The 25,827-nt window shown below is 38.3% G+C and overlaps 1 protein-coding gene across 1 annotated transcript in view; it reads right to left on the bottom strand.

The window, feature by feature from the left end:
* Positions 1 to 25,827, bottom strand: part of MROH2B (maestro heat like repeat family member 2B) — a 94,169-nt gene that overhangs the window by 61,976 nt on the left and 6,366 nt on the right. The window contains exons 3-11 of the mRNA XM_043996453.1: positions 19,863 to 19,973; positions 18,828 to 18,987; positions 17,483 to 17,581; positions 15,782 to 15,933; positions 11,464 to 11,607; positions 10,763 to 10,855; positions 10,602 to 10,671; positions 1,913 to 2,026; positions 191 to 264 (exon numbers count right to left, since the gene is read on the bottom strand). Of these exons, the coding sequence (XP_043852388.1) occupies positions 191 to 264; positions 1,913 to 2,026; positions 10,602 to 10,671; positions 10,763 to 10,855; positions 11,464 to 11,607; positions 15,782 to 15,933; positions 17,483 to 17,581; positions 18,828 to 18,987; positions 19,863 to 19,973 (1,017 nt within the window). The remainder of the gene's footprint in view (positions 1 to 190; positions 265 to 1,912; positions 2,027 to 10,601; positions 10,672 to 10,762; positions 10,856 to 11,463; positions 11,608 to 15,781; positions 15,934 to 17,482; positions 17,582 to 18,827; positions 18,988 to 19,862; positions 19,974 to 25,827) is intronic.

The raw sequence follows: 25,827 nt of genomic DNA, 5'->3' as shown, positions 1-25,827 counted from the left end.
TCCATTTCCTTTATAGAATTTCAGTTTTGTGGAGTGTATTTTTTTTTTTAAGAAAAAGGTGAATTAGATTTTGGACAATGTGCTTCTGACATGGTTCTTTTTGTCATTCTCATTACAGCTCAAAGTCTCGTGACCATTTCCTGCATTCCTCTTCTGACAAGCAAATCAAAGATCCTATCCAACCTCTTACTTTTATATTGTAATCATCCATGACGAGTTTGACTGTCCTTTCAATTATAGTAATATAATCCCTCAATTTGGGCTCTGAAAAACACAAAGACAGAGAGGCACTATTAAGTAAAAGCCTAAACTATTCTGAGACTCAAGAGAACTCTTCAGTGATTTGAAGATAATCACAGTCTCCTTTTCTAAAATCAAAAGTGATATTTGTTGCAGCTGTCTTCTCTAGTTTTAGTTCCCCAACTTTTCATTGGTTTTGGGTGTTCAACCACTCTTTTGGACCCAATTTCTTATCAATTTCTCTTATTCCCTTTAAAGTATGGTGTCATTTATACATGTTAGGAGTTGCTCTGCAATATGCCTACTTTTATTCCTTAGCCTTCCTCTTAGTGGTTAATTTTTTTTTTTGTTAAGTTCCCATGGCTATATGCTACAGTAATTTCAAATATATGATTTGTACCTAATTTGGCAGCAACAAATAGGCCGCAATTGGAAGGACTTTTAGCTCCTTATCTTTTCAATGACTCTACAGTCTAGCCCCAGATTATACACAGTCCCCTAATGCCATCTCATTCAGCTGTTTTTTTTTTTGGGGGGGGATTACTTTATAGCCTGTACATGATCTATTCATTTGAATATAATCTGGTTCTTTTTTAATTTTTTAAACAATAATACTATTATCCCTGACTTGGCTTGGTATTGGCTATTTGCATTCCCCATTTTGTTAAATGCTTAAAGTTTTTTTTCTTTCCTATGTATGATTTCATCCTCTTTTCTTCTACCTGGTTCTCTAATGAATTCTTTCCTTTTTCATTCTAATCTTATACTCTAATGCATTACCAGCTTGTCAGGAAATCTGACTCCTAATTGTTACTCTAGGATCAAATATAAAGTACTTTGACATTTATGGTTCTTCATAACCTGATCCCTTCCTACTTTTCCAGATCTCACTAGATGTGCAATCTTGAGAAAGTCACTTAAACTCTCTGAGCCTCAATGTCATCATTTGTGAAATAGACATAACAATATCTGCACTGTTTTCCTCACCGGGCTATTCTGATGATCCTACAAGATAACGTATGTGAAAGTGCTTTGAAAACAGTTATATAAAAGTTATTTAATGACTTGCAATCAGCAGCAGCCATAGCAGTGGCAGCAACTTTTTTCTTTTTCAGCTGGTGTGTGCCAGTAGGGATGACAACAAACAATTGATGCTCATAGATTTATGAAAATCCCACACCTTCTTTGGAAACTATTCTATACAAATGTAAATGCATCATACAGGCATGCCAAGGATGTGGTTGGATCTGGGTGGGGTGGTCAGTGGGTGCTAGGTTACATTTGCTTGGGGCATGGGGTGGGGCAGGAGCAGGCACAAGTCTTGATGGAGGGATGGGGAATCAGGGGTCAGAATGAGGGGGATGCTAGGCTGGACTTAGTAAAAGAAATGGGTGGGGGAGAGGTATTCTTTCTAAAAAATAGGTCTTTATGGAGAAAAAGTGGCTAGCTATCCAAACCAACAATTTTTTATGAACATGACAGAAGAAAAAATGAAATGAAAATGTATGCTGTGAATAACCCAAGAATTAGAAACTCGGTAACACTAGAGTAATAAAATGATAAAAGTCAATTTCTGCCTTAATGGAGTAGAATATAAAGAAGTGTGTGAGGTTTTGTTGCAAGCTTCTGGATCTAAAAGAAGCTTTGCAGATTTCAGTTTTCTCTTACTTACCATCAGCATAGATGGCAGATCTTAAAAAAGAGAATGTTCCTACTCGGATGTTCTCGTCGATGATTCTCACTTGTTCTTCAAAAAATTCCAGCAGGTCTGCTGTGTTGGAATGCACTGTAGGGGTGGAGGAATCCTGGGGTCAGTGAGGACTTAGTCTCATGACAAATCATTCATATAAAGAAAACAGCAGATTACCAAAGCAAAGTCCCAGATTGTAGCATTATGGTGAGCAAAAAATGACAGAATCAGAGTTGGGCTGTATCAGAGTAGTCACCGAGGCTCCTTTATCCCACCTGTCAGTGCCACTTGCCCAAGATTTAGAGACAGAAGTTAAACATTATCAAGATACCTATGAAAAACAATGTACAATCCACTGGATTCCTATGGAGCCCCTGGAGTGTTTTTAAGGTCACAAGTATGCATTTTTTTTTTGGCAGGGCTATGAGGGTCAAGTGACTTGCCCAAGGTCATACAGACAGTGTCAAGTGTCTGAGGCTGGATTTGAACTCAGGTCCTCCTGAATCCAGGGCCGGTGCTTTATCTACTGCGCCACCTACCTGCCCCCACAAGTAAGCATTTTAAAGAAGGATATGGAAGCTGTGGTAAAAGTTGGGTGGGTAGAAGGGAAGAATTCAATTCCACTAGATTTGAAAAGTAAATTGAATACTTATATAGGCCCAGTCCTAACTAGTTATGTGACCATAGACAAGTCCCTTAATCTTAAAGTGAGTAGGTTGTATTAGATTATCTCTAAGGATTCTTTTAACTTTCAAGTTGTATGATTTTATTATTTTCTATACTTGGCTTCCTGGCACATGATACTAGACTCTCAAGAAACCAGATACTGGCCCCAGGAGAAAGTGATGAATCTTGGTGGTTGGTGATTCCCTGCTCAAGGGGTATTGGATAGGAAAAGCAGAGAGGAAAATGTAGTTTCTAACAAATGTAGGAAATCTGCCAAGGGCTACACACTTTTTCTAACACATGTAAAATCTATGATATGTACAATTACCATTATCATCATTCATATCATTGTAATCACCATCCTTATCACCATAATATTTGACAATAATATCACACTTTTTAAAAACTGGAAAACATCCCTAGTGACTTAAAAGTTTGAGAATATGTGGGTGGTGATTTCTCTCTCTCTTTTTTTTTTTGCAAGGCAATGAGGGTTAAGTGACTTGCCCAGGGTCACACAGCTAGTAAGTGTCAAGTGTCTGAGGTTGGATTTGAACTCAGGTCCTCCTGAATCCAGGGCCGGTGTTTTATCCTCTGTACCACCTAGCTGCCCTCTTTATCTTTTTCTTCAATTTGAGATGGAAACTTTGGAAGAGAAAAAAGTACATGAGAACATGGCACTTCCTATGTAGATGATACTGAAGAGGAAGATTTAGTATTATATAGCATGGCTTAAGATATTGGTTCCTAGCTAGGGAGAGTGTAATTTAATGAAGACTGGGAGGAATATATTTGGGTAAATACTTATTAATTTGATCCAAAACACTATAAAGTAAAAAACAGAGATGAAAAGAAACAAATACCCAGGTAAAGCTGTCAAATAAATATGGGGTTAATAGGTATGATGCAGGAGAAGGAACAATGGTAGAAATCATAAGCAATACACAGAGAGACATCAAATGGGAAGAAAGTGGCTATATTCCATTAATAGTTCAAGAGGAGGATCAGCAGGTATTGAATAAAATTAAACAAAATGAAATTGATTATATTTTCACAGGAAATGATTGCTGTTAGAATCATTTTCAGATGAACTGTTTGCATAGTCAGACCATTGACTTATTAGAAAAAAGGATGAAAATCATTATCAAATGAGAAGAGAGAACAAAAATAAGGTACTCAAATCTCTCTGTGATTTCATGAATTTGGAAATTCCTTTCATTAATGCAGATCACAGTTTATTCATGCCTGCTTATTATTTGTGACTCACATCCATGACCTTCCATGAGTCTGCAATAACACTAAATGTGCTAGAGGCCTTTTCCAATTTCTCCTGCTCTCTGGGGGTACCAGAGTGCACTCTGGCTATCTATCTGTCATATTGCACCCTTATCAATATGTTTTCTTTTCCATGAAACAGAAAAATAAGATGTGGTGTTCAATTGAGGCAATACCAACATGACTAACCAATTTTTTGATGCTAAGAAATTGGAAAGGATAAAAGAATGAACACCATTTCCTAAGGAACTTTAACCAGAATAAATCAAGTGCCAAAGCAAAGACACCAGAAGCAAAAAGTACCTAGGAAAATAAACTCAGTTATTTAATGTGTCCTTTACATGGCAGAGTTATGTCAGCTATAGTCAATTTGGTACAGAACATAAACTTGTTTTTAAAGTCTTATGGAGGAAGATGGTGGGAAATTATAAACCATGCCACTTCAAGAGAAGCAGTAGAGAAAAAAGAAAAGTTAGAGAATTTGGAGGGTAGATCCAACTGAATCATATCCCAGAAATAGGAAGGATGACAAGAAATAGGGGGGAAATGGAAAGTTATATATGATTTTTAGAACAAGGTCTTATTTTCCATCAATGATTGTGGGAATACTTCATTTGGATCCTAAAATCATAATTCATAGTATAATACATGAGGAACTAGAAATGGCACTAAAGAGAAAAAATATGGGAACAACAGCTGTGCCAAGATAGAGAAAATTTGTGCCAATCAACCTAATTTTGAAGACATTGAAGGAATGATTTTCAATTTAATTGAATCAAGGATCTTGGGGAATGAATCAAATATTAAAATAAAATATAGACATTATTATTCAAATTATTTGATGAAATATAAATAAAAACTTATAAATTAGTCTAATAATGTCTACAATAGAAAAATACATCGGGTGAAGAATTCTTATTTTCTGGAGAGTATATGGAATGGACAAATGATAGAGCTGTTGTATCAGTACAAATACATCAAACAGATTTTTTAAATGGACAATGAACTGAGCCCTAAATTGAACAGGAGGAGATGTGTAGGTTGAATTTACCTTTCAAAAATTGGGCATGCTATAATGATCCCAAACTTCTGACAGAAATGAAGACTCACCTTACAAAAATTTTAAAGCATCAATATTCTTTCAGGAAGGCTCTTTGTCTGGATCATCCATTCCATAATCCCCCCCCCCCCCAAGACCCTCTCTAACCTCCATCAACCCCACACTGATTTTCTTACCACTCCCAGAAGGAGGGAGGGGCCTTGCCTCAGTCAGTCATTCATTCACCCTCCTGTCCGTCTCTCCTTTCACAACTCCACACTTGTGGCCTTGCTTCTACATGGGTACTCTCCTCACATCATCCTCACCCTCCCCTTTTAGTTACAGATCAATTACTCTGGGACCGCTACACTCTGAGGGCCAGAAGCTCTATATTATGAGAAAGACCAACCTCACTGCTCACGGTGCACTATCAACCTGCTCTACCTCCATACCTACTCCTTTAGGGATGATGATGACTTACCAGAATTCATTCTTCAGTAATTAACATACTCCCACCCCATAATATCCTACTTATCCCAGGATTTCGAGTCCCTAAATATCATTATACAAATACTATTCTATGCTCTCCTTCCTGCCCACTCCCTTAACTTCTATTCTTCTCAATCCAACTATTCTCATCCCAATCTATGAAGATAATGTATAGATATAATACTAAATTGCTGTTGACAGTTGTTGAGGAATTTAGAAAAATATAAGGGGTGTTAGATTAGAGATGAGCAAATATTGTCTTAATTGTTTAAAAGTAGAAAAAATATAGACCAATGAGTTTGACATAAATACCTAGAAATATTGCATAATATATAATAAAATGGATTACCTGTAAGGGATTAGAAGGAAGAAAAATAAACACTAAGAGATAAGTGTGTTCACAAAAAAAATCATAGCATATTAATCTCAATCTCCTTTTATTCATTTATCCATTTACCTATCCATCTATTCATTCATTAATTTATCTACTTATCTCTCATTCATCTATTTATTTGTTAGTTTGTTTTTGTATAGAGCTAGCAGATTAGAATATGAAAGGATTATCACCAATAAAGCATACCTGGATTTCAGCATTTGACAAATTATTTTCTGATACGATTGAGAGGACTTGCATCTTGTTGAATAACCATTCATCTGTACTCAGTCAGTAGCTTCAATGGATTGATGCCAATCTGGAGTGACATCTCTAGTGGCCCACTTCAGGGCTCTGTCCTTTATTCTGTCCTGCTCATCATTTTTTATCAACGATTTGAGGGAGATGTGACATGCTTATAAAATTTGCATATGACACAAAGCTGGGAGGGATAGCTAATTAATCGGAATTCAAATCAGGATCCCAAAAGATTTCAACAGGCTAAAACAGTGTGTCAAATCTAATAAGGTGAAATTTAATAGAGAAAGATGTACAGTCCTACACATCATTTTAAATACCCTGCACAGGATGGAATGACCTGGTTTAAAGACAGTTCATGTGAACAAAGTCTTAGGGATTTGATCTGATCACAAGCTCAGTATCAGTCAATAGTGTTAATATGACTGTCAAAAATGCTAATGCAACCTTAAGCTACATGAACAGAGTGATAATGTCCAAAATAAAGGAGGCAATGGTTTTGTAGTACTCTCCACTAATCAGATCACATTTGGAATATTCTGTTCATTCAGTTCTGGGAGCCACATTTGAAAACAGATGTTAACTAGCTGGAACACATTCAGAGGAGGCCAACCATGATGATAAAGGGACTCAAAACCATGTTAAAAGAAGAAAGGTTGACAAACCTGGGAGGTATTTATTGTGAAGGACATACATAGAGGGAATGTAGTTGCTGCCCTTTAATATTTGAAGGGCTGTCTCATGGAAGAAGGATTGACTTTTTCTGTATGGTTTCAGGGGAAAGGACAAGGATCAGTGAGTGGAGGTTACAGGGAGGAAGATTTATAGTACATATGAGAAAAAATTCCCAATACCGAAAGATCTTCAAGAAAAGAATGAAGAGTTTCAAAAAGTAGTAAGTTTCATGTTATTAAAAGTGTTTAAATAAAATCTGGATGATATTTGTCGATTATATTATAGATGAGATTCTTTTATGAAGTAGAAGCTTGTATCATAAGACCTCTAAACCTCTAATATTCTTTCCTATTGAGAGCCTACTACAATAATCACTACAGAGAATAGTAAACATGGTATGAGAAATAGTCTTTAAGGATGTCACATTATTAATTCATTGGGAAGATAGGAAATGCACAAGTCAAATAGATAAGGAGATAATTATGCCATTCAATGGTAAAACATAGGATAGATCCTATTCAGATTCAGAGAAGGAATAGAGCCTATGCCTAAGTAACTGGAGTCCTGCTTTAAGCAAGAGGTTAGGGTTTTAACTTTGCTTTGAAGGACTAGAACTTCAAAAGGTAGAGAAGAGAGGGCAGGGCATTTACTTGGTTATTAGGATGGGACAGTGTGACAAAGGTAAAGAAGTAGGAATGAATGCGCCATGTTTAAGGAAGAGGGAAGTGACTGGTTAATTTGGAATAGAAATTTCATCTCGATGATAATGGGAGTTAGGATTGAATAGGAAGGGATAGGCTGTTTAGATAAAGAAGTAAACTTGAATTTTCAGATATCATATAAGTTGAGTGACTTACAACTTAAACATAACTATAGAAGGGAATAGATGTACATCATTGGTTCTGGGAGCTATTCCCATCCCCTACTACTTGGCACTCACAGTTTCACAGGTTGGGTCCTCCTGCATTTTGACTGTGGTTTCAGAGGATGGTTATTATTTCTGGTTCATAGGTTCTCTCTGGACCCAGACTCCTGAGACTATGGCTCACAAGCACTGACCAGTGTTCTGACCTTTAATAGTCAGCCTCTAGATGAGATTAACTCAAAGTATAGACCTTCCCTAAGACGCTCAGACAAATGTTCACACTGTCAGTAGGAAGAGTGTGCATGTGAATGACTCTTGTAGTTAGGCACAAAATGTAGGGAATACATGTGGCTAAGGCAAGTCACTCCTCTGTCACTTTAGCACCCCCAAATCTTTTTATTTCTCATGTTTTTCACAGTTGGTTCTCTTCTCTGCTGCCAGGAATAAGCATTATTTGGAGTCATCATCACCCTTTGAATGTCCTTTGCTAGATTCAGTGACTCCCATTAGATGAGTAGCTCTTTTAAAAGACACCACAACTTATGGGTTTTGGGAAGAGGAGAAAAGAGTGCTCACCTTTTTTTGCTGCCTTAATGATGGATACACAAGGATTGAATTTCTTTCTTTTTTGTTTGTTTGTTTTTGGATAGGGTGATGAGGGTTAAGTAACTTGCCCAGGATCACATAGCTAGTAAGTGTCAAGTGTCTGAGGTCAGATTTGAACTCAGGTCCTCCTGAATCCAGGGCTGGTGCTTTATCCACTGCGCCACCTAGCTGTCCCTAAGGATTGAATTTCATAAAACTTTCCTGCTTCAACCACCTTGACTGTCTCTAAGGATGGAAAGTTTGATAGTGTACCAGGCAAAAAATATGAACAGAGAGCTTTCCCAGGAAGAAAGCTAAGCTATTTCACATCTATCACATTAGCAAAGTTGATAAAAAAGGAAAATAATAAATGCTAAAGGGACAGGAAAATTAATTCACTTTGAATTTGGTCTAGACATTCATTCTGGAAAGCAATTTTGAACTATATTTAAGAAGTTACTAAATGGTGCATACCTTTTGACTCAGAGATGCTGCTTCTAGGCTTGTGCCCCAAAGCAAAGGAAAAAGGCAAAAAAACCTTATATAAGTACAAAAAGATATATTAAAGCTCTTTTTGTGGTGTTGAGGAACGGGAAACTAAGGGAGTCCATGTAAACTTTGAAATGACTGAACAAATGATAGCATCTGACTATAATGGAAGAGAAACTGGTAAGATTCGTGCCATGCAGAGTGAAGTTAAGTAGAACCAGGAGAACAATTTATATAATAATGACATTGTAAAGACAAGCATCTTTGGAAGACTTAAGAATTCTGATCAATGAAATGGCTCACCATGATTCCAGATGACCCATGATGGAACATGCTGCTTACCTCCTGACAGAGAGGTGATGGATTCAGGGTACACAATGAGACAGATAGGTTTTGGACATGGCCAACGTAGGAATTTGTTTTGCTTAACTCTTCATATTTGTTTGTTATGGGTTTTACTACTCTTCCTACCCTCAACTCTCTCCCCCCCACCCCATGATGTGGGGCAAATGGAAGGAGAGAAATTAGATTTTTGTTAATTGAAAAAAAGGCTATCAGGGACATCAACATACATTTGTTAGCCAATGGCAAGCTACTTTTCCAGTTCCATCAAAGAAATGCCTTTATACTTCATATAGAAAAAAATAGAGCACTGAGAGCTTTTTCCAATGACATGAATGATAACATGGACAGTGTGCTCACTAAGTATACATATTATAAGAAGCCAAAAAGAACTGTTAACATGTACAATAGAATTAGGATGAAAAAAACCCTTAATTTGGGGGGGGCAGCTAGGTGGTGCAGTGGCTAAAGCACCAGCCCTGGATTCAGAAGGACCTGAATTCAAATCCATTCTCAGACACTTGACACTAACCAGCTGTGTGACCCTGGGCAAGTCACTTAACCACCATTGCCCCATAAAAAAGCAAAAAACAAACAAAAAACAAAAAAAAACCACCTTAATTTGGGAAAATGGGCTGATTGCAATAAAGTGAAATGTAATTGGGATGAATATTTGGTCCTCCACTCTAATTCAGAGTCATCTGTGGAAGCACAGGGAGGGTGCCTAGACAACAGTGTGAAAAAATTGATGGTTTTAGTGGAATAAAACTCAGTATTGATCAACAGTGTTGACCAATAGTAGCCAAACATTCAAATGAGACCTTAGTTGCATTATAGAAATAGGAAATTCAGAAAAAGGGAAACAATGGTATGTCTGTATTCTGCCCTGGTCAGAATATATTTAGTGCTACATTTTAGGAAGGATGCTAACAGATGTGAGAGCATCCAATAAGGGTTTCTGAGATAATGAGATAATGCCATCCATATTAAATTAATTCTGTTTAGAGAAACCGTGTTTGTTTAACCTAGTGAATAGAAGACTTAGGGGAATTGTGTTATTATCAAATATTTGAAGGGCTGCCATGTGGAAGAGGCCAATATTTGTTTTATGTGGCTCCAAAGTACAGAATCAGGAACAATGGGTGGAAGTTGCTGAGAAGTAGATTTCATATTAATGTAAGCAAACATTTCATAATCCTCAGAGCTTTGCAAATGTAGAATGGCCTAACTTGACAGGTAGTGAGCTCCCCATAAAAGAAAATCTTTGAGCAGTGGTTGGATGAGTCCTTTTCCAGGGATGCCACAGAAGACCTCCTATTCAAGTTGGATGTGTTTAATTCTTGGGTCGAGTCAGACTGGTCATGAAGGTCTGAAGCAAGCATGGGATAAATGAGTAGTTGCTTTGGGGAGAACTGCTGGCAGCATGTCAGAATATAAGAAGAAATCCAAAGAAGGAAAGACAGTATTAAGTGAAAAGAAGTTAGGAATGTGCCTGTCAGTGTTTTCTTCATCACCATCAGTCAACATTTTTATCGAGGATGCACTAGGGCCCCATTTATACTGAGTACTTGGCACTCTACTAGGTTTTCTATTTCCTACTAGATGTTCTTCTTACCCAGAATGAGGAAACATTGCACAGCTTCATTTTCATTTTCCTTAATTCTGGGCTCTGAGGTGCCACAGATCTGTAGAATGGAGAGGAATGATGAAGAAATAGAAGCAAAGGGGAAAAGCAATACTATTAAAAAAAAATACAGACACAAGTCTACTTCTTACCTGTTGGTGTAAGATAGTAAAGATGGATCTTTTGGTGTTCTTTGGGATGTAGACTTCATAAAGGTCAGCTGCCGCCAATAACTGTTTGAGACTCTGAAATTATAATGACTCATATTTCCCCAGCACTTCTAAGTTTAAGGTGGAAGCTGCTCAGACAGGTTACCTGACAGATTTATATGGGACAGGAATATAATGTGCGACTATGTATGAATATCGTTTTGGTAGGTGCAGAGACACAGAGCCCTCTCAAGATGAAGGGCTTGTGTTTGTTACTTCTGGTCTTTTCTGTAATATTTCTCTGCTATAGCAGCCTCAGATGGAGATCCCATTAGGGTATCAAGAATCTTTCTTATCTAGCTTCACCCCTTTTTATATTCATCTTAAGTACAACTGTCTGAACTGTTTTCAGATTACTGGAACATGAAATTTATTATTACTTTTTTAAGTGAGAAGGAGGCTTAGAGAAATACAGTCCAATATCCTCATTTTATAGGTGAGGAAATTGAAGCCTAGAGCGGGTGAATGATTTGACTAAATTCATACAGTAAGTGGTGGAGCCAGAATACAGGTGCAGGCTACTTGCCTCCAAATCCAGTGTGATTTCTCCAAAACTGTACCACCCAAGAATTCTACCCCCTTACTCCTCAGTTCTCTGTGTGTGTCTTAGACCTTATTCCTTCCACAAATTACTCCTGACCTACCTGAGTGACATAGAAATCTGTTTCGATATCCTTGTATTGGCTTAAGAGCCAAGGCACATGGTGCAAGGCAAACTCCTGGAGGTCTTCCCTGTGTAGCAGGAGGGCCACTGCTGGGCCATGAGCCTTGATGATTGCTTGGTTGGTCTGCAAAAAATAGGTTAAGAAAAACCTCTAATGCGTACTTATTCACTTTCTCTAAATGGATACAACTTTATTTCAAGCCCCCTTAAGACACCATGGGCTCCAAAATCCATCCTCTATAATCCTTCCTTGACACCTGTGGCTTGGTGACATCAGAGGTCATTCTTCCGACTCAAGTGGAGAAGAGTATGTAACTTTTTTTTCTGTTTAGAATTTTCCTTTCCAAATTACATGTAAAAATAAATTTTGACATCAATTTTTTTTTTTTTTGCGGGGCAATGGGGGTTAAGTGACTTGCCCAGGGTCACACAGCTAGTAAGTGTCAAGTGTCTGAGGCCGGATTTGAACTCAGGTACTCCTGAATCCAGGGCCGGTGCTTTAACCACTGCGCCATCTAGCTGCCCCTTGACATCAATTTTTAATAACTTTGTGTTTCAACTTTTCTTCCTTCCTCCCTTCCTCCCCCCATCCCCAAGAACCCAAGCAATTCAATATAAGTTATACATGAGTAATCATGGAAAACATCTCCACATTAGCTAGGTTGTGAGAGAAAACAGATAAAAACAAAACTTCAGATTAAGGAATTGTCCCTCCCAAAAATGTGTTTCAATCTGTTTTCAGATACCATCAGTTCTTTCTCTGTATATGGATCACAATTTTCATAAGTCCTTCAGTTATATTGGATCATTGCCTTGCTGAAAATAACCACATGCTTCCTGGCAGATCATCTTACACTATTGCTGTTATTTTGTATACAGTACATTTCACTCTGCTTCAGTTCATGTAGGTGTTTTCAGGTTTTTCTGATAGCATCCTGTTCATCATAACTTTTATGTAGTACCTTAAACTTGACAAAGAATTTTCTTCATGATAGCCCAGAAAAGTAGGTACCATACGTTTTGCCATTATAGTCAATCATCATAACTATTTCCCTCCATCCTATTCCCTTCCCATGATATTTACTCTATTTTCTATTCCTCCTCAAAAGTGTTTTGCTCCTGACAGCCCCCTCCCAACTCTGCCCTCCCTTCTTTCACCCTTCCCTCCTTTTATCCTCTTCCCCTCCTACTTTCCTGTGGGGTTAAATAGATTACTCCTCTCAATTGGGTGTGTATGCAATTCCCTCCTTGAGCCCATTCTGATGGGATTAAGGTCTTTGAGCTAATTCCATGTTCTAAACTGTTCTTCCTCCCTCCCTCCTCAACCCTCCCTATGAAATCAAGCAATTCAATATAAGACATACATGTGCAGTTATACGGAACATCTTCACCTTCCTTGAAAGTGTTTTGCTTTTTACTGCTCCCTCCCCCAATCTGCCCTTCCCTCCTTTTCCTCTCCCCCCCCCATCTTATCTCCTTCCTCTCCCACTTTCCCTCAGGGCAAAAATATATTAATATACCCACTTGAGTATGTATGTTATTCCCTCTTTGAGACAATTCTGATGATAGTAAGGTTCACTCACTCCCCCACTCCTTCCCCCTCTTCCCTTCCCCTCCATAAGCTTTTTTTCTTGTTTCCTTCATATGAATTACCTCTCCTCAGTCCACTTCTCCTCTTTTCTCTCCCCCAGTGCATTCCTCCTACCTCTCAACCCTGTTTTAAAGATGTCATCATGGGTTAGCTAGGTGGCACAGTGGACAAAGCGCCAGCCCTGGACCTAGGAGGCCCGAAGCCCAAATCTGGCCCCAGACATGACACCCTACCCTGCTTGCCCCACAAAGAACAAGGATAAACCAAAAATAAATGCTTTACAGATATCATCCCTTCATATTCAGTTCAGACCTGTGTCCTCTGTCTAAGTGTATTACTTTCAGCTACCCCACTACTGAGAAAGTTCTTATGAGTGTGAAGTATTATCTTCCCATGTAGGAATGTAAACAGTTTAATCTTCCAATATCCCTCATGATTTCTTCTTCCTGTTTACCTTTTTATGCTTCTCTAGGGTCTTGTATTTGAAAGTCAAATTTTCTATTCAGTTCAGGTCTTTTCATCACAAATGCCAGAAAGTCCTCTTTTTCATTGAAGTCCCATTTTTTCCCTCTGAAAGAATATACTCAGTTTTGCTGGCTGGGTATGTGATTCTTGGCTGTAGTCCCAGTTCCTTTGCCCTCTGGAATATTGTATTCCATGCCTTCTGGTCCTTTAATGTAGATGCTGCTAGATCTTGTTTTATCCTTATTGTACCTCCACAGTATTTGAATTCATTTTTTCTAGCTGCTTGCAATATTTTCTCCTTGACCTGGGAGCTCTGGAATTTGTCTATAATGTTCCTGGAGGTTTTCCTTTTGGGATCTCTTTCAGGAGGTGATCGGTAGATTATTTCAATTTCTATTTTACCTTCTGCTTCCAGAATATCAGGGCAATTTTCCCTGACAATCTCTTGGAAGATGCTGTCTAAGCTCTTATTTTGGTCATGGTTTTCAGGTAGTCCAAGGATTTTCAAATTATCTCTTCTGGATCTATTTTCTAGGTCAGCTGTTTTTCCAAGGAGATATTTCATATTGCCTTTTATAATATTTTTTATTAATTTGGATTTGCTTTACTGTGTCTTATTTTCTCATTAAGTCACTAGCTTCCATTTATTCAATCCTAATTCTTAGGCAATAATTTTCTTCAGAGAGCTTTTGTATCTCCTTTTCCATTTGGCTTTTCAAGCTCTTGACTTTTTTCTCATGATTCTCCTGCATTGCTCTCATTTTTCTTTCCATTTTTCCTCCACCTCTCTAAATCTTCCTCCTATCTCTCCTACTTTCTCTTCAAAGTCCCTTTTGAGCACTTTTTTGGCCTGAGACCAATTCATATTTTTCTTGGAAGCTTTTGATGTAGGGACCCTGAGGTTGTTATCCTCTTCTGAGGGTGCACCTTGATCTTCCTTGTCACTAAAGAAACTTTCAGTGGTTCTCAACTTTCTTTGCTTACTCATCTTGATGTCTTTTACTTGACTTTTAACTCCCTACTTCCAAGCTACACTGTCCCAAGCTTTAGAGGCGCCCAGGTGTTTTGGTTTGAGGGAGGGTAGGTTTTTTTTCTCTCCTGGCTTGTTCTCTGGTCCAAAGATAACCTAAAGCCAATTTGCTAATTAACCAGCCAGCAGAACTTTGTGTGCTGTGGTGGTTCTTAACTCTGATGAGCCTGCGCCCCTCCCCCACCTGGGCCTCCTGACACTCACGATTTCTTCCTGGTTCCCTGCTGGGATGGGATAGCTGAATTTCTCCTTAGGTACCACAGTCACCCTATATTTCCCTCCCCTAGTCAGCCATTCAACCCTCTCACCCGACCATAAGCTTAGTTCCAGAGGACACCAGTGCTGTAGCTGATTTGGAGGCTCTGGGGTAAGTTCCTCTAGCACAGGATGCCTAGGGTCTGTTTCGACATGATTGTGGGGTTGGACTCTGCTCCAGGGGTTATTTTATTGCTGTTTTGGGGGTAATTATGTCAGGAGTTCTGTGCATTTAATTGAGTATATAATTTTAAAAATAATTCTCAGGTTAGGTCCTTTATATAGTTGGAGATAGTATAGAGGGGTTAGAAAAGGAGGAAAATATTGTCATAAACTCAATGTCCAAGTACTATGTATAAAATACTTTACAACTGAATATTTTGATTATTATTTCCAGCATCACATAAAATAAGAATTGGAACTTTGCCAGACATTCCATTTTTGTAGTTACAGTTTAAAAAATATTTGTCTTCATGTCTCAAGGAAAATTAAAGCCTAAGGGAATGTTTTTGTTCATTTGTGAAGAGAGGCCAAGATGTCCTAATGAACTTATTTGATGACTTAAAGTATGAAAAATACATGAAGAGACAATACTCCCATCTAAATCCCCAATATTCCTAACATAAAAGGAGGAAAAGAGTAGATGCTACTGTAACTAGACAACTTCAGAGGATATGATGAAATATCCTTGGAAGATATTATAGCAATTAAGCAAAGTTAAACACATGTAGGTAGAACAGTACATCCTCTCAAATCTGGGTTTAAATGTTTTGAGTTTCCTTTAAATGACATATTAATACTATTCACATTATTTCTTTGGTTAGACCAAAGATAGCAAATACAACCAAAAGAAATATGAAGAAATTGGCATACTTAATAGAGCAAATCCTATAGCTTCTGGATGGAATTGAATGTTGATAGTATCATAGAAAGGCAAGAAATACAGTTCCTACTCACTTCATAGGTCATGTCTGTTGTCCACTTGTCCATTATGAACCGAAACAGCATGTAGATTTTATCAGAGAGCCGGTTGGCATTCATTTTAGGATAAGGAAATTCTTCCCAGTGGTTGATATATTTGAAAATGGCCTTACTGAAATTCTCAAGAGCTGCATTTTAAAGAAAGAATAAGAGACAGAAGGAAAAACAAATCAGGAAGGGATGGAAAAAAGTGGGGAGAGGGAGGAAGAGAACTGATCATAAATCAATGTAACAAATGATTTTTCAAAGCCCATGGCTGCAAAAGTAACATTAAGTCCACCAAATTTACATTTGGCACCATCCTTATTTGCTGATAACAGTTCTTTCCAGCCATAAGCAATTGATATCTAACACATGCATGTTCAACACCAAACATAGATTCCCATGAAATGCTCAGGAAAAGAAAGGGAAGGAAGAGAATAATAACTGTCCTGGCTGATTTTCATTCAGCCTGAAGTCTAATCTCTTTGTCTTATTTTCTTTGAGTTTTGGGTCACCTAAGTCAATGATTATTTATTTCATAGCTCAATAATAATGTTTTAGCGGTAGCAAATTGATGAAGTCACTTGTTTTCATAAAGTTAAATCTCTTCTGGCCTTCACGATCTCCAGAAACTTATTTCTTCTGCAAGATGCCACTTTGTAATTAAGACTATTTTACACCCCAGCTCTAGGATTTCATCAAACACTAGATACAGGTGCCCTTTCTGCTCCTCCTTTTTTTTTTGTAGTCTTTCCTGTATTAGACTGTGAGCTCCTTGTGGGCAGGGATTGTCTCATGCTTTTCTTTATATCCCCAGCTCTTAACACAATGGCTGTCACAGAGTCGGTGCTTAATAAATGTTTATTGACTGACTAATTCTAAGTTCATGGAAGGATCAGACTTCACCATGGAAAATTTCCTGTAGTAAGATCAGAAAATGTCTTTATGAATCCTCTTGTGTGATCTTAGCTATTATAATGGCAATTGAATCAGGCCATTTGGCAAAAATAATTAACTTGCACAGATATGATACTAGGATATTCAAGCCCAAATTGTATATCTTTCTTTTGGCTGTGGTCAAAAGTGGCATTTCTGGATGCCTGAGTAGTATAAGTAAATTAGCCTAAGAAGAATCCTTGCTATCTTCAAAGTTAGAAAAAATAAGCATCATTCTCCAACTCTACTGAGAATAAGACAGGTAATGGACTGGAGGTTAGAAGAGGATAGGTGGTTTATTGAGAGGGAGGTATTTCATGACAGTATGGTGGTTTCTTGAACATTAGCATGGATTCTGGAAACAAAGCCTAATGATTCTCCTTTCCTCTAGAACTTCAATCATAACATATGCATCTACCTGCCTGGAGAAGGGTAATGAGTGAGATGATTTCTGGATGCTCCAGCTCTATTTTTTCCATGACCTTATGTTACTTTTTCCTTAGGGGAGACTATTAGCTTATGACTAGTAAAACATTGCATTCTGGGCTTGATAACAGAATTTGGTCTAAATTTTGAAAACTAATCGACTCCTATAACTATGAGACTAGAATGTTTAGTGGTCAAACTAAGGAATGAAGGATGGTAGAGAGTGTAAATGGTGAGTAGTAGAATAATATAATTTTCACTAAAATAAATATAAACTAGTTCCTATGACTCAGAAGAAGAAAAAAATCCTGCACTTGTGGAGGAAATACTCACCAGTACAGAATGCTCTCTTCATCTTTTCTTCTTCAGCTAATCTTACCATGGTTTGTATAGTGAGTAAGGTCATAGTCATGAATGGTATGCTCTCAGATACTGCAGAGAAGAGACGGAAGGAATAAAGTTATTACCTTCTCCCACTGGAAAGTTCTTCACATTATTCTCCCTGCACTTGAGTCTCCTATTTATATCAGAAAGGTGTTAGCAGTATAGTTCCTGGTACAGGAGGAATTAGTGGAGAATGGATTGGAAGAGAAGGCAGAAGAGTCTAACTTCTGGACTCCCTTAGGTTCTCTACCTGAGCTTCCTCATTTCATGCTATAATTAGAAAATGAAATGGACCTTAGCTATATCTGGTACACCAGGTGTGTACTTTGTGCAGATTCAAAAAATCCTAAGTAGGGACCTAGACTTTGCAGATATACACCAGAGCTATTTTTCTACCTCTCATTGGGTGTCCTCCTCTTGATTCCATGAAGCGAGGATTGTTAATTCATATTTAATTAACCCCATTGGTCAGTGGGACATGTTACTAAGGGTTAGGTTGAAGGGGCAGCTAGGTGGCACAGTGGATAAAGCACTGGCCCTGGATTCAGGAAGACCCGAGTTCAAATCCAACCTTGGACACTTGACACTTAATAGCTGCGTGATGCTGGGCAAGTCACTTAACCCCTGTTGCCCGAAAAAAAAAAGAAGGGTTAGGTTGTTAGCTTAATCATGGTGTAAGGTAGTTAACTTTGTTTTGTTCTGTGGCAGTAATGATAATTGGTATTCATAAAGCACTTTGAAGTCCACAACATGTTTGAGCTTCACAACAACTCTGTGATGGAAGTGTTACAAGTATCTTTATTTCCTCCTTACAGAAGAGGAAATTGAGGCTTGGAAAAAGTAAGTGATTTGATCAAGATCACAGAGCTTAGATGTTTCAGAGGCACCAGACTTCAGGTTTAGCACTATCCACTGTGACACACAGGTGCTCCCAGCCCTGGCCAGCTATATTGCAAATACATGGTACCGGAACTTGGCCAGGTAGAGAGAATTAATGGATTATCTCAGAAAATATAACCCCAATACTTGTCCAGTGAAGATATGCATACCTTACTGATGGTCTTTATAGATAAAGGAAAGCATGGGACATATCTATTGTAGCATCTTATTCTATAATATGGAAGCAGATTTTTCTTTCTCCTTTTATATACAGCTTGCTATCCCTACTAGAGGTGTATGGAAAGGTACATGAACCACTGTTAATTAGTTTAGTTTTATACTTTCTCATCAAGAAAGTATCATTGTCTTTTCTTTTGCCAACAACCAGATGGGAAAAATGGAAGAAGCACTATACCATGGCTAGTTGCCAGTTCAGCCAGGGCAAGGACGGTGAATTCATCAGGGAGTTCCAGGATCTTGAAATGTCTTTGTACTTCTTCCATCACAGAGTTGAAATCATGGTCAGCAAGAGACACTAAAACCTCCCCAGCTAGCATTCTGATTTCTCTTGGGGCCTGTGAAATAACCAAAATGATGGCCATGATGAGAGAGAGTGTATTATAGTTCCACATTAACACTATGGTTTATAGAAGCTTTGTAAAGAAGTAATTGTGATTTGAGGTTTCTATGACCCCATCTTTGGCTAAAATTAGAAGCCCCAGCAAGCCCTGGCTGGCCTCAGGTGCCACTGCCTCCACACTGGCATGGTGCTCCACCCACCAACTGTGGCCATTGCCATGGCGCTGCAGCTCATGTCATCACCATGCGCTGACGCCTACATGGGCCTGTCCAAATTACTATGATTAGAAACCTGGTGAAGGCAGTCAGGTGGGGAGGCTGGCAGTTCTACAGCAGCCGTTAATTCTGTCAATCAGGGCTACCAGCCAATTAGCGTGGTGGTGGTGGTGGTGGTGGTGGTGGTGGTGGTGGTGGTGGTGGGTGTGTGTGTGTGTGTTGGGGGGGGCACCCTGTTTCCTGTGAGAAAGGGGGTTGCTGGGAAAGAAAGGGGAAGAGAGATTCACTCTGGCTTGAGCTATAGAGGGAGTGAGATGCTGGAGTGCTGTGCATTGGGTTCTCTTTGAAATTGCTGCTTTCTGGGTGGTGGTGAGTTGTGGATTGTATCTTTTTCCTTCCCCTATTCCCTTTTGTTATCTTTATCCCTAGTTCTATTAACCTTATTTGTGGTTTAAATTTGTTCCCATTAATAAACCCTGTTTTGTTTTTTAAAGAGTCTGTTAATCTCCTTTTTTACCCCAATATTATGGCAAGCCGCCTAATTAACACTTCCCAATTAAAATTTGGCCTCTACAGATTTACATATTTTATCTAAGTGGATCCTTCCAACATCCTTAGGAGGTAAAGGGACCACACTGACAAAAACTTTACTCACATCATTGTTCCTCATGTCCTTTGAAGCATGAAAAATCATTCTTTGAATAGCTGAGTTATTCAAGTTGCAATTATTCTGGATAATGGTAGCAAGACTACTGTAAATGTCTTCCTGTGAATACACAAGTATGAAAACAGAAATTAGTGTTGTGAAATCATAGTAATCAGATGATATTCAGAGCCATGATGTCAATAACAATGCTTATTGATCTCCACCAGAAAGAATGCTTTTAGATTTCTTTCTTTCTTTCTTTTTTTTTTTCAGATTTCAACATTGCTTCCTGATGTGTTCTTAGGAAATAATAACTTGTATTTATAGATCGAATATAAAGATGAGTTTAGTATTTGTTGTTATTTAATCATTTTCAGTCATGTCTGACTCTTGGTGATCCCATTTGGGGTTTTCTTGGCAAAGATACTGAAGTGGTTTGCCATTTCCTTCTCTTGCTCATTTTATAGGTGAAGAAACTGAGGCAAACCAGCTTAAGTGACTTGCCCAGGGTCACACAGATAGTAAGTGTTTGAGGCCAGATTTGAACTCAGGAAGATGAGTCTTCCTGACTTCAGGCTTAGCACTCTATCCACTGTGCCACCTAGATGCTCCTGAGTTTAGTATAGTTTTGAAAAGTAGTATAAATTTTTCTTCCTGTTGGGATGGGTTAGGGCTGAGGAGGAGCTAGAACAATTTTAAAAGTCTCTTTAAAATTTTAAAGGGCCTAATTATCCTGTTTACTTATTGTTCATCCTTTGTTTCAAAGAGGACCAATGACTTCACAGGAGATGTCTTGACTCATGTGTAAATTATATTTAAGTGAAGAAGAGTTGTGCAAAGTCATCAGTCTCACTCTCCCAGAGTCATAGAAGTCCAATCTGGCTAAAGGCAAAGAGGCTCATCACCAGTAGGATGGCCACTGGGTGATGAATTTTTTGACCATGACAAACCATTGGACAAAAAATGTTAGAGAATGTCTTGATCTCATGTGCTTCCCTTATGTTTTTGGAATGGAAATGGAGTGGTGGAATTAGGGAAGAGGGTGCTAAGAATGACATACATTTTAAGGGCAGCTAGGTGGCACAGTGGATGGAGTGCTGCACCTGAAGTCAGGAAGACTCATCTTCCCAATTAAAATCTGACTTTAGACACCTACTAGCTGTGTGACCCTACGAAAGTTATTCAATGCTGTTTGCCTCAGTTACCTCATCTGTAAAATGAGCTGTGGAGAAGGAAACGGCAAACCACTTCAGTATCTTTGCTAAGAAAACACTAACTGGGATCATGAAGAGTCAGACATAACTAAAAACAACTCAAGAACAACAAATAAAGACAAAAGACAGTGGATGGTCTTGGAGTCTGTGATGTCTGATCAAGTTCTAAGCACTCTATAGCATCAGCATCAATGGGCTGGGACAAATTGTTATCATCTCCCATTCCACTGGGAAAGTCTTCCCATGATTGGGGGTAGACACCCTTGTCACTTTCCAAGGTGTTTGAGGCCTATCAGTTACATCAAACCAAGTTGAGAGTAACCTCATTACTTAAGCCCTTGGAGAAGTATGTTAAGTACATTAAATCTTTTAGGTGTCATTCCTATTGCAGAGCAAGGATGAAAGCATTGTGGTGTATTAGTTTTGGATTTGTAATCAGATGATCTGGGTTCAAATTCTGATTCTGCTACTTAAGTAACTGTGTGACCTTAAGCAATTTATGAGATAGAAAAGATTCTTTGGGGCAGATGACATTTAAATTCCCAACTCTAAAGATTCTGTGACCTGCTCTGGGCCTTGGTTTCTTCATATGTAAAATGATGGGGTTGGATTAGAATGTAAACTCCTTGAGGATAGAGATTTCTTTATTCTTTGCTTTAGTATCCCTAGGGCATAGCACAGTGCTTAGCCTATTGTTGTTCAGTCATGTTTGACTCTTTCTGAGCTCACTTTTTTTTTTGCAAAGATATTAGTGTAGTTTGCCATTTCGTTCTCCAGCTCATTTTATAGATGAGGAAACTGAGGCAAACAGAATTAAGTGACTTGCCTAGGGTCACACAGCTAATACGCGTCTAAGGAAAGATTTTAACTATGGTCCTCCTGACTCTAGGCCCAGCACTCTGTCCACTACACCACCTAGCTGTGTGCCTAGCTTAGTGAGTGCTTAATAAATGTTTGTAGATTGGTTGATGGATCTATAGATAATTCCTAAATTCCTTTATAGTTCTAAATCCTATGATTTTTTTTTTATTTTGGTGGGGCAATGAGGGTTAAGTCACTTGCCCAGGACCACACAGTTAGTAAATGTCAAGTGCCTGAGACTGGATTTGAACTTAGGTCCTCCTGAATCCAGGGCCAGTGTTTTATCCACTGCACCACCTAGCTGCCTCTAAATCCTATGATTTTAAATAGCTTCCCAGTGGGCTGGTAGTGATTATGCTCCCTCTCTCCCAAACCCAAGACCCAACAGAGAACTTCAGACAACAAATATTTAATGCTCTATATATGTAGTCTAGAGCTCAGTTTATGATGCCACCCAAAGAAACTAGCTTACTTTCAGAATGTGACTCAGGCACTAGTCAGAAAGTGAAGTACCAAGAACATAAAAAGGCAAACTTTAGATTTCCTACAAAATAGAAATCAGATTGAAATCTTTGTGATTTTCTGCACTCTCTGCAATAAATTCAATTTTATATTTAATCAATTGATATGATCTTTTACCTTCTAATATGGAAATATAAAATCACTTTGATAGAGAAATGTTAATAAAAAAAATCAAGACTGAAACAATATGAAAACCAGCCAGAAAGTGTCCTATTATGAGAACTACTGGTTTAGGAGAGAGACTGGAAGGAGCAGAACAGAAGTTTGGGGTATTATACTATGTGACCAAAGGAATTATACCACTTTGATTAAGCAAGAGTGGAATTGAATACAGTTAAACTTTTATTCTCTTAAGAGAACTCTTTCAATTGACCTGAGGTCTGAATATACCTACTAGTTTAGGTATCAGCTGATTTCAATTTAATTCAATTCAATTCAATGAACACTTAATTAAGTGCCCATGAGCAGCAGTTACTATGCTAAGTCTTGGAAATACGAAAGGGAAAACAAAATGGAATCCTCCCTTTAGGTGCTTACATGCTTCTGGGGAGAAGAGGAAGTTTCTTCGATTAAGAAATAAATCTAGTTAATGAGATGATAACATGATATCAATGAATTTGAAAAACCATAGACAACCTGACAGATGCTCTTTGCACCAATGTTAATGCTAAGTTTATGTTTATTAAATTTTGAGAGATGAGTGCTGCAACAAGTTTACTAAGGGTTACATTTCTCAGACATCTTTCAGGCTAGGGTGGCCTGGGATGGTTTGCAGATGTGGTTACTGCTTTGAAGCAGTTCTCTTGGTTTTATTTTCATCCTCAAGTTGTTCAGTTTTCTTGGGGGTGTAAAGAAGATGTGGTGAAGTAACAATTAACAGATGCTATTGTTTGTTCTTTCAGTAAAAAAGCTGATGGGAAAAGAGCACAAAGGTTTGGTCACTTTCACCATACCCATACATACTAGGAAAATCACTTTTCTTTTTACTCCACCCCTCTACCCACCACCCCATCTCCTAGGTTATCTATCTATATCTATCTACCTATCTATCTATTTATCTACCTATCTATGGTTTTTTTTTGGGGGGTGAGGCAATTGGGGTTAAGTGACTTTCCCAGGGTCACACAGCTAGTAAGTGTCAAGTGTCTGAGGTCAGATTTGAACTCAGGTCCTCCTGACTCCAGGGTTGGTGCTCTATCCACTGTGCCACCTAACTGCCACCCCTCCCCCCCAGGTTATTTATTTAAAGCAAACTTGTGAAATACACAAAGTCCATCTTTGTGGACAAGTTCATCTTTCCCATTCAGGGGCATTTAACTTTTAATAGGGAGGCTTCCTCCATAAACTCCTACTCTGATGCCTAATAGTGGTGTGGAGGTGAGCTGGAGTCACTGAAGACTATGCTAGTGATGTTAAAGCTCTGACTGAGTCCACCATATTAGAAAGGTTTCCAGTGCAGTCCCAATGCCACTAAATTGAATCTGAAGTCTGAAGACCTATCTGGTTAAAGGCAAAGAGGCTCATCACGAGTAGGTTTGGCCACTGGGTGATGAATTTTTTTTACCATGACAGACCATTGGACAAAAAAAGTTAGAGAATGTCTTGATCTCATATGCTTCCCTTGTGCTTTTGGAATGGAAATGGAGTGGTGGAATTAGGGAAGAGGGTGCTAAGAATGACATACATTTTAAGGGCAGCTAGGTGGCACAGTGGATGGAGTGCTGCACCTGAAGTCAGGAAGACTCATCTTCCCAATTAAAATCTGACTTCAGACACCTACTAGCTGTATGACCCTATGCAAGTTATTTAATGCTGTTTGCTTCAGTTTCCTCATCTGTAAAATGATCTGGAGAAGGAAATGGCAAACCACTTCAGCATCTTTGCTAAGAAAACACTAACTGGGGTCATGAAGAGTCAGACACAACTAAAAACAACTCAAGAACAACAAATAAATATTAACTTCATTGTTGGTATCCAAAATTTCATTGTTGGTATTCAAAATGTGAGATTTTTCTCCAATTACCAGCTAACTGACATACTAACTACATCAACATTGACATTTTTATGATAAACAAAATCGAAAGACAAAAGATGCAGCCAAATGGAAAGATAACTGACAGCCTCTCCTTATATAGATAAAAACAAAGAAACTGATGATCCTGCTCTTATTATGCACCCAAAGACATTGAGAAATATTTCATGGTACACTGGGTTACTTTGTCTTACAGTGCTCAAGGTGAGCATAAGCAAGAAGTCCACCTTGAAGAGAATTAAAGCTTTTTTGCTAACATCTGTAGAGAAGTAGAGAATTCTATAATTCATGTGATAAGATCCTACAAATCAAGTCAAAATATAAGTTGATACTCAGAGTGAAGGTAGGAACAGGGGAGGATAGTAAAAGGTACATTGGAAAATATGTTTTAGCTTAAGAAAATAAAGTGACCAAAGACTTGTAGAGAACTCAGAAGTTGTAAACTTATGTATCTCAACTACTTTCTTTCTTTCTTTTTTGTTTGTTTGTTTGTTTTGTGTGTGTGAGGCAATTGGGGTTAAGTGACTTGCCCAGGGTCACACAGCTAGTAAGTGTCAAGGGTCTGAGGCTGGATTTGAACTCAGGTCCTTCTGAATCCAGGGCCGGTGCTCTATCCACTGCGCTACCTAGCTGCCCCTCAACTACTTTCTTTAAGAAAAACATCAGAAGGTGATAGACACGGTAAGAACTAAATGATTATACAAAAATGAAATTGACTATAATTTTAATGGATCAGAAGCTGTTAGTTTCTGGTATGTGAATTGTATCAGTATTAGTTTTAGTCAAATCATCAAAAGTAAATATCAACACCAAATTAGAAGAAAGTATAAAGATAGGAAGAAGGTATTTTGCAGAATTGAAATAATTTAAACCTAAAGTAAATGCTAAATGCAATGGAAATGGCAAAAGACAAGGATAATTATCTGATTTTCATCACTTTCTGTATGGGCTTAACAGATATAAAATACTTTCCACAAAAGGAGTTCAAAATATCCCAGTAACCACCTTACTTAGCAAACACTCTCATCACTGAATATAGAAATATGGAGCACAGACAAGATAAGATAGTGGAATAGAAAGAAATACTTCTACCCCAGATCTTCCAATAACCATGTGAGCAAAGATTTCAGACGAAGGCCAGACCAAGTACTGACTAAAAAAAATATAAGGAGCAACTACAGCGATTCATTTTTTCAGCACATAATTATAAAGTTGAATCAGAGGCAAGTGATCATGGTGTGAACTATGGGAAAAGGGTATACTTAGATCATAGAGCCCCAGGGAACAGAAGAAGACCCAAGAAAGGGGATTGGGATCTCAGACAACCAATGGTGCAGGGACCTCA

This window comes from Dromiciops gliroides, chromosome 1 (assembly GCF_019393635.1).
Source record: "Dromiciops gliroides isolate mDroGli1 chromosome 1, mDroGli1.pri, whole genome shotgun sequence".
Classification (NCBI taxonomy): Eukaryota; Metazoa; Chordata; class Mammalia; order Microbiotheria; family Microbiotheriidae; genus Dromiciops; species Dromiciops gliroides.
Note: the sequence above shows the minus strand (reverse complement) of the source record. Positions and strands in the feature narration are given on the sequence as shown.